Here is a 10175-nt window from a genome sequence, read left to right on the forward strand (position 1 = left end):
AGTAACGGCCTTTGATCAAATATCCACCTTTCAAAAGTTTATAAAATGGTAAATGCAATTTGTGGAGAAACGATGAGAATTTCAAAAAGCTATAAATAAAATTAAAAACCAACATATTAACATGAGTGTCATTGAGCACAAGTGTCATTTAGCACAATTATGTTCTTTTGCATACAAATACAATCAATTGTAGCATATTACGTGGTATTAGACTCAATATGTTAGAAAAATAATATATATATATATATATATATATATATATATATGGGAAAAATAATTAACCTTGATTGTTTAATTTGCAAATGGCATCTTACCCACAAGAATAACACTACATGCAACCATTTCTTCAAAGTATGAGCATTTATGGCCTTCTGCAGAGATGAAAAAACAGAGGAAAAAGTTAAATTACATATTTTCCTAGGAGCTATTTAATATTAAAATCTTTACAAGGAAGGATCATCACTAGCAAGCTTCATTAAGCCCAATAAAGAACTGGAGTGCAAATCATCAACTATAAGCACAATGAAGGAAATATTCGGACCATTAAACCTTGAAACATAAATATTGCGCACTAAAAAGTTGTTGAATTGTTGAGCTTAAATCATGTAACATCTGCAAGAAATATCTCAGACACTTACTAAAAATAAAAAATTCTTGAACATGGTATATTAGTTTCACATAAAGATATGAAGCTCAGTGATTTACCAACCACGCAGAAAATAGTCTTTGAGATTACTGCATGAAGTACAGTAGGCTAGGAATGAAAGAAATGAAAATAGAATTTTATACTAAAAATATTAATGCAAAATACATTGCTAATTTTGACTTTAAACCCGATCTTTTATAACTTTATTACCATCTGTTAAGTTGGGACCATGACAATGGTTTATAATTGTGTTAAAACACGTAAATAATATTCAGACACAATTGTGTTTGTGCAGACTGAAAAACAAAAAGCGTTCCAATTTCAAAACAAACAAATGACTTTAAATGTACAGATTCAGAATATGACTGATTGTATTAGCTTTAGACATTCACAAATCATGCATCATGTTTTACACACACACACACACAATTATTTGTGAATTCGATGATTACAACAAAACATAAAAAAAGATTAAAGTGCTAAAGTGAGAAAGTTAGCAACAATCGACTGAGACATAGAGATGAGATGGTTACCGAAATAGGGTTATCTTCTAAGAGCGTCAATCGAGTGAGAGAAAATTGAGATTAAAAAGAATAAAAAATATTTTTAAGTAATTTACTCTTAATCGACTGTTCCAAAAAAAATCCTTATACCGTCAAATAAAATACATACATCTGGTGTTCCATAACAACTTTTCGTCAAATAAAAGCCCTATAATTCAATGGTGTCTACATTGATCTGAGATGGAGAATGAAGAAGAAGGTGAAAGAATGGGACAAGTAAACAAACGGTGGAGTTTGCATCATAAATATTGGCATTTAATACTAAAATGCTGATTTATAGGATACTGTGATCGAATACATCAATGAATTGGATATGATTTAAAGAGTATTTTCAAATTAGATGCGTTTAAATGTTGTATAATTGGTTTTGATTTCACGTATGTTTGGATATAAGATCAAATAATGATAACTGAAAAGCTGATTTATTGGATATGATTGGCGATTTCAACAATCAGCAATGGGCAATGGGCGGGAAAATCAGTGAGTAAAATGTTGGAGAATTGACTCGTGGCAAGTTAGTGGTGTAAAATATGGACATATGGCAGTATAAGGAGTCTTTTATTAAGGCCGGACGGTATCGTATGCGGGGAAGGCCGCGGGAAGAGTCCCGCAGTGCGGAACACCGCACCGTCGGTGCGGGGAAGGTGGCGCGGGAGGAGGGTGGGGGTGGGGATGCCGCGCTCTCACTCCTTGTGACAACCCGAAACTTTTCCCGTTATCCTTACCCAGTTTCCGTTAATAAAATTTGAGTTTTTATTTAATTCCGTCAAATTTCTTAATTTGGGAAGGATCTTAAGTTTTAAATAAATAATATGTATTTTATACGATTCAGAATAAACCGGGAATCACGCGAAAAACTTGAAACTTCCTCGAAAATCACCGAGTTCACGGTCAGGACGTGTTTACGACCGTAAACTCGTGTAGGCCGTAAACCCGTTTACGGTCAGGACCCTTGACTTTACGGTCAGGGTATATATATATATATATATATATATATATATATATATATATATATATATATATATATATTCCATGATCATTTTTGATCATTTCTTCCATTTCAAGCCTAGAATCTCGAAAACTCTCTCAAGTATCATAGGATCTTCTTGCAAATCCCCGAAAATGTAAGCGTTTCCTTCCCTTTTTGAGTTAATACATCTCTTCTTCTTGATTCACTCTTTAATTCATCCACAAATCTCATCTTTTGAGTCTAGATCTTCAAGATCCTCAAGAACATCAAGAACACTTAAGTGTTTTTGCGCCGAAAACACCCATTTGCCTCCAAATCGTAAGTACCATCCTCCTTTACATCTATCTAGTTACAATCCTTCATTTTGGACTTAAGATCATCACTCTTTTCTTGAACAAAAGAGTTTACGGTCCTATGAATCTTCATAGACCGTAAACCCTTATAAAGGGTGTTCTTATAGCCTTTACCCTTCCTAAGGCTAAGCATGGCCCCTAGAATCCGATGCCTTTGAATGAAGCCCTTGAAAACCATCATTTGTGCAAGATTGCTGAGTTTACGGTTGTATCTCCTTAGACCGTACACCCTTCAATGACCGTATATTCATGGGCCGTAAACCCATGAACCGTAAACCCATGGACCGTGAACCCATGGAACCGTAAACCCATGGAACCGTAAACCCATGGACCGTAAACCTTATGACCGTAAGGTCATTAGACCGTGAACTCCATGACCGTAAACACTAAAACCGTAAACACTAAGACCGTAAACACTTGGACCATGAACTCCAATGGTCATACCTCTTTGACCGTAAACTCTATAGGGTGGCCATATACCCTAGTTATGCAATCATATGTTATTGTATCCCATAAATCTTAGAGTTTCCTAGCCAATAAGGGTGTTACCCTTCTTATTTAGTCGTCTATACACTAAATTCATACACATACATGTCTATATGTGTCTATTAGGATCGTTGTGTGCTCAAGGTTACACCTGACACTCTACACTCCTCTTCCAACCACACGTCAGAACCACTCAATACAGGTGAGTTCATACCCCTACATTTTCCGTGTTTTTAATGTTTTCAGGGGGGAATACAAGCCAAACTCAAAGTATTTTATTAAGTTTTAAACTTATTAATACAATCCAACGATTTCTACGTTTAATAACATATTCGGATATTTTATCCCTTTTTAATATGTTGAGCATAACGAAAACTTTTATATTGGAAATCTAATTTCATAGCTTTCAGAAAGGTTTTTACTAAGCATTTCATATCAACTCTATTAAACTATAATGGGTATAGTTTGGGATAACCCTCTAGACAGTTTTCACCAAATCAGATTTGATGAATAAATATGTATAAACTATGGCAGATTTAGTTTATGTTATATATTTTCTCAGGAGTATAAAGTACTATTATTCAAGGTTAATTATTGTTTTATACTGTTTCTCGCTAGTAAACTAGATTATACAGAATTGTGAGGCTCTACTTCAATACTGTACTCTTAGGTGTACAGTGATAAATCCTTTTAGTATAACCAGAGTCTCCTGGAGGGAGAGCGTGAGATTTGTGAATAGATCTATTCGGGACTGACAATCCCACACCAGAACTGCTAGCTACAGTTAGGCAGACATGCCTGTGGTGAACAAATGTCATTTAGCTTAACGCCTGAAGAACGTTATAAAAGTCTCTAAGTCATATCAAGTATGGTTATACGACTCGCAAATAAGTATAAACTAACTTTGGTTTACGGACTCTAATCTTCATTTGTTTCATTTTGAGTGATAAAACTACTTTTATGTATGCTAATAGTAATCGGGGATTTCTAAACTAACATCTCTACCTCTAGGACAGATAACCTGCTTTTAGGGAAAATATAGGATTTTCCCAGGATAACACTGACATTTCTAAAACTGATGATTTATTTTCTACTAATGGACGTTCGTATTCATTCCATGACTCCTTGGATTGTGCGTATTTAGTACGAACCGGGAAGTCATGGAAGGAATGGGTTTTTCAAGCATGCTTTCATAAGAAAATATAGGATTTTCTTGAGAAACACTCTTCAAAAGAATCAAAGAACATTTTTCCATCAAAACTAAATGCTTATGAACTCACCAGCTTTATGCTGATATTCTTTCAAAACTGCTTGTATTCTCAGGGAATTAGTAGACAGGTACTTCCAGGCTTTTGGAGAAGTCGGCGCGTTAGAGTCACGTCTTTCGATTTTACTTTTGTTATGAATAAAACCTTGTATTAAAACAATGTAAACCTTTTTCATATATGTATTCAATGTTTGGTTGTGTTTATTATGCTTGCTATGATACAACTGTTGTGATACTACGCATGACGTCAACCACCCCCGAACGTTTCCGCCGTTCCGGTTTGGGGGTGTCACACTCCTCTTCCTATTGGTTGTTTAATTTTTTTTTTAATTCCAACGGCTATATAACCGTTAATATATATATATATATATATATATATATATATATATATATATATATATATATATATATATTCTTTTATCACACTATGAATACCACAACATCCAACCATTTTTTTAACACATACCTTCTTATTCTCTCCAAAAAATATTAATCAAAATGTCATCATCTTCATCATCCGATTCGACGGCTCTAGAGGAGGCTAAGTTTATCGGTTCCGTCATGGCGAAAACGACTGCATACTTTCAAAACCGACTAGGCGAAACATCACGTCCACGATCTAAACCAAGAAAGTCGCGGTTGCATAGAAATCGCGAAGCCGGACACGATCGTCTTATAGAAGATTACTTTGCAGACGACGCCATCTACGTTGTAAAGTTTCGACGTCGGTTCCGGATGAGGAAGGAACTATTCTTACGTATTGTTGGCGATTTGGAAGGCCGCTTTCCATATTTCTAATGGAAAATGGATGCGAGACGGATAAAAGGTTTCTCTCCAATTCAAAAATGCACGACTGCAATTCGTCAGTTAGCATACGGCATGGGCGCAGACAAATGGGACGAGTATTTTAGGATGTCAGAGCATACCGTGTGGGAGTGTGTGTACAAGTTATGCAAAGCGATCTGTTTGGTTTATGGGCAACGATATTTAACCAAACCAACTATGAACGATATCCACCAATTGTACACGGTGCATGAAGGCAAGCATAGATTCCCTGGAATGTTTGGTAGTATCTTGCATGCATTGGGGTTGGTCATTATGCCCCAATGCATGGCGTGGTCAGTACATGAGAGGCGACCACAAAGAGCCGACGATCGTTCTAGAGGCTATCACATCACATGATCTTTGGATATGGCATGCATTCTTTGGTCCACCTGGTGCAAACAATGACATCAATGTGCTAGACCAGTCGCCGATATTCAACGATATCTACCTTGGAAAGTCGCACGATGTACCTTTTCAAGCACATGGGGTAGCATATAAACGTGTATACTATCTTACTGACAATATATGTCCTCCCTTGTCTGTTTTTGTGAAATCGTTTACATGTCCTAACGACCCGAAAAGGAAAAAGTTTAAAGAGGCGCAAGAGTCAACTAGGAAGGATGTGGAGCGAACATTTGGTGTACTTAAGAGACGGTGGCAAGTACTAGCAGCCGGGGCAAGGTCATATGAAGTGAAAAGGTTACAACACGTAATGTATGCATGTATCATATTGCATAATATGATTCTTGAAGACGAAGGAAGAGCGATATGTCGGTACAACGAAAATGAAGTTTTGCCAAATGTCGAAGGAGTAGTCGTTGGTACACAAGAGTATAGGGCAAATAAAAGAGAAGTACACAATCGCGACATTCATCATGCCCTTCGTGTTGATTTGGTGGAGCACGTTTATAGGACTCATATTCAGCCGACGATAGAGTTTTCTCACGATGATTTGTTTGACGAATCAGATGAGGATTCTGATATGTTCGTCGAGAGCGAAGATTCCGATGGCGAGAGTGACGTTCGGGAGAATGATGAAGACGATGAGGTCGATGACGAGGACGATAATTCCGAGTGACGTATTTTGTTTTTTTTCAAATTAGGATATTAATTATGTTTTCTATGTTGTGGTTTGTTTGATTTTTTGTTTGCGTTTTTTTTTTAATTTTCTACTTATTTAAATATTAGGTTTAATGTAATTTTTTATTTTAATTAATGAAATTCTTTTTATTTTTAATTAAATTTTATGTTTATTATTAATTTAAAAATTATAAATCATAAAAAAGAATTAATTTTATTTAAAAAAATAAAAAAACAAAATAGTGATGGAAGTTTCTCACTCATTCCTTGGGTTTAGAAGAGGGAAAGAAAAGTGAGAAAAATAGTGATGTGACACACAAAAAATAAGGGAAGTTTCCCTCCCACTCCCTCTAGTGTAATCTAAGAATAGAGAAAAGAGAAGAGAAGATAGGGTTAAACAATAGAAGTGGACTAGACATTAGACGGATGGGCTTTGGATCATTAGTGGGCTATTATTATGGTAAAAAATATAAGTCTTGGGCCTATGGGTTTTTTATGATAGAAAATCATACTAGTATTTAATTTAATTTTGTAACATATTTATTTTTATTTAATTTCTGCTAGTTTCATGCTGGTTGGGATGAATAATTGTTATAATCGTTACTAGAAAATATCAAAAACAATTTTATACTAAAACTATATAAAAGAAAGAAATGTCCAATTTTTGGTATCTCTCTCGGAACATATACCCCATTGAAACTCCTTTAAATCCCTTATATTCCACTGAAACCATATTGTGAAGGTTCACGAGAATTAAGTTCTCATGTAATTATAGATAGTTGTATCTTAAATTCAGATGTTCCTTAACTATTGTATGAATACAGACGAAATTTCGTCTCAGGATACTGCATTCTGCAGGCCTTTATCTGTATTTGATGCTTGCAATTCTACTTTAGGTAAGTATTTATGTTTATGTTTATTGTTTTCATCTAATTAAGGCTCGTATTTGGATATTTTGTACTATTATGTAATATATGTTCTAACAATTTACTTGTTTGACAATTGATCATCGATTTGTCAGCACTAAATTAAATTAGATGGAACTGAACAAGCAATCTAAAGCTAGTTTTGTTGTTGAGAATAGAAATAACATTCATGTCTTTTACATATATAAGGCTATGAGGTGTGACTTGCCGTAACAACTGCATTAAGCCTACCTCGTTACGGTGGATCACAACGAACGCTTAGACCGGTCAATGGGCGGGTTTGGAGTGAATCATCATTGATCCAAACCCTTTAAAAAAATTTAAAACATTGCCCTTCCTGTTCCAATAACCCTCAGGGTTTTGAATAATCGAATCCATACTCGTATCCACCGAATCAACGAATACCCAACCCATTAACCCGACCCTTTTACAATATTAAAAATTTCACAATTTTGATGTGTGCCATAAAATAATATTTGTCAAAAAAGATAAAATATCTACGCAAACAAAATATACATTACTTAATACTCAAAATCCAATACAATAAGAATTACATTTTACTTAGACATAGAGTTGCATACTTGTTGTCATATATATATATATATATATATATATATATATATATATATATATATATATATATAAATGGGGCGGGTTTTAAGTGGAGTGAATCGACAATGATTCATAGTCAACCCATTTTAATATAAGGGTATGGGTCGTAATCGGGTATACAAATCGAAAATTAAAATTTAAACTCATAAAATTCTCACGGGTTTGAAGCGAATCAGGGTCAAAACCCGCTCTATTGACAGGTCTATGAACACCGCCCTTTTATATATCACCACACCCAACCTCTTCTCTTTCTTTCTCTCTTCTGAATCCTCAATTAGTTCCCTTAACGAAAGTGAGAGGTGATCATTTCCTAGGTAAAAAGAAAGTGAAAGGATAATAAAAGAAAGTGATGTGGGGGATCAAGGTGGTAGAGAGAAATTTTTGTCCAACCTTTTATCATTCTTTTGTTGATTGACATCAATCTCATGCTTATCCTTGATAACTATGGGAACTTATAATTTGAAAGCTCGTTTTGTACCAACGCCTACAGGTTTCATTCTTTGTACGTGCTACACTGCTGATTATATAATAATAATAACATGCAACTAATATCATTATTTATGTCTTATGAGAACAAATATGAACAAGGATGGAACGAACAAGTGAATAGCCAAATACGATATAACATCTAAAATTCTATCTCTACAACAAAACATTCACACAATTACATACAAAGCTTCCTCTCTATAACCGGTTCTTGTAATGGCAGTTTTGATCTGCAATTCTTCTATTCAATATATCGATTTTCAAATTGCAGGTCGAAGTAGAGACAACATGAATGTTGAACAAATTCAGTACACGAACTTTACCAGAGATTCTAGTATAAGTTGACAAAGGCAAGTTCCCATTGATAACATCACCATAGATGTCCAAATCCGTCGCCAATCGATCCACAAAAACAGTCACCGTCAGATTCAACTGTTTGGTATCGCCGCCACCAATCATTCCGGCAGGGATAGGAACGTCGCCGATGTCTTTGCCTTTGTACCGGACAGCGGTGGAGCTGTTCCTGTACTTGATGCCGACTTTGTTAGGATTCTTGACGGAGATAGATATGTCAAGGGAGACGTTCACAGAAACCATCGGCGGGATGAGGTTGACAGAAGCGTTTACATCTTTGAGGACGACGGAGTCAACGGTGGTGACAGGCTTTTTGGATTTGAAGACGGTGAGAGCTAGAATCAGAATGAGGAGACCAACAGCAAACACACAGATAGTTACTGATAAACAGATACATCTCCGGCGTTTGTGGCACCGGGAACGTTGATCGTCGCCGGGTATGGCGCTGAGGATATCTTGAGCTTCGTTTTTTCTTTTGACATGCATTTTTGTGAGAACTTTATATGAACCAGTAACATGGGACATAACCACCTCGGGCTCCTTAAATATAGGCTTAATTAATTAACTGCATGCTCTTTATGTGCTTTTTTCCTAAATAAAACCATATTGTTTTTCCGTTTCCAAAAAAAAAAACCATATTGTTTTTATCGTATGTTATTTGATACATTGTTATTGATAAAATTATATATTCAAATCTTGATACATTAACTTGTTGAGTTTATAAAAGAGAAACTACTTTATAACAATGTCAAACTAAATAAATTTAAATTGATGTCAAAAGCATTATTTGAATATATTTTATAAGCATGTATATCATTATATTAATTTGGACAAAATAATAATTATAACATTTTGTACAACTAAAACTATTAGTACTGAAAGTTTATAAATAAAACACATATTATGTTTAAAATAGCCAATTTGAAATGAAATCATATTGATGCTAATTTGAAATAGGATTATTGTCACTATAGCCAACAAACTTATCATTTTTGTTTTAAAATGTATCTCATTATTTATTTATTATTTTTTTTTTGCATTCTAAGGGCATAAAGTTATTATTAACATGTTTATTTAGTCACTTTGACCCATTGTAGTCGGTATTTGTTCGAGGATAACAAAAGAGAGTCATTTTCATTAAATGACATGGTTGCCACATAGGATTATGACACTATCTCCCTCCACCTGATTGTAGTCGGTATTTGGGAGCAACCTTCTCCATACCTTGTGCTCCAGACTCTATCTCCCTCCACCCGATTTGGATTTCATTGATGTTTATCAACCCTGGTGGATAAACAAGCTCTAGATGCAATTGTGATAGTGGCGACTACGACTGGGTTAATCGCCGACGTTACTATCACATGGAGAGGACCGGACCCAACGGTGGCACTGGCAACGATTATCCATTTCGTGCGCTGAAAGTGAGGCGGTTTTCAGTGGAGGTTCGTGAGTTTCAAGCCAAATCGAGGGGTATCGACTATGCGAAGAAGAGGAAATGCCTTAAGCAGCAACAATAGCGAGAAGATTAATAGGAGCAGGTTTTTCGAGACATGTGATTAAATATTTGTTCTTCTTTGTTTGCAAAAGATACATTCTTAGGATTTGGA

At 35.2% G+C, this 10175-nt stretch overlaps 2 protein-coding genes across 2 annotated transcripts; one reads left to right on the top strand and one right to left on the bottom strand.

Annotated features, from left to right (window-relative positions):
* The first annotated feature begins 5411 nt into the window (after positions 1-5411).
* Positions 5412-6188, top strand: LOC145139435 (uncharacterized). The gene has a single exon (XM_079073257.1). The coding sequence runs from the start codon at positions 5412-5414 to the stop codon at positions 6186-6188; it is 777 nt and encodes a 258-aa protein (XP_078929383.1).
* A 2224-nt stretch (positions 6189-8412) lies between these two features.
* LOC145139436 (uncharacterized) lies at positions 8413-9054 on the bottom strand. Its single transcript, XM_079073258.1, has one exon. It carries the CDS (start codon positions 9052-9054, stop codon positions 8413-8415), a length of 642 nt encoding a protein of 213 aa, XP_078929384.1.
* Positions 9055-10175: the final 1121 nt, after the last annotated feature.

The sequence above is a fragment of the Lactuca virosa genome, chromosome 9, assembly GCF_052849685.1.
Source record: "Lactuca virosa cultivar CGN04683 chromosome 9, Lactuca_virosa_CGN04683_v6, whole genome shotgun sequence".
Lineage (NCBI taxonomy): Eukaryota > Viridiplantae > Streptophyta > Magnoliopsida > Asterales > Asteraceae > Lactuca > Lactuca virosa.

What these genes read in the sequence shown, in the direction of transcription:
- LOC145139436 (XM_079073258.1), bottom strand. Translation starts at nt 9,054, where the DNA reads ATGCATGTCAAAAGAAAAAACGAAGCTCAAGATATCCTCAGCGCCATA.
- LOC145139435 (XM_079073257.1), top strand. Translation starts at nt 5,412, where the DNA reads ATGAGAGGCGACCACAAAGAGCCGACGATCGTTCTAGAGGCTATCACA.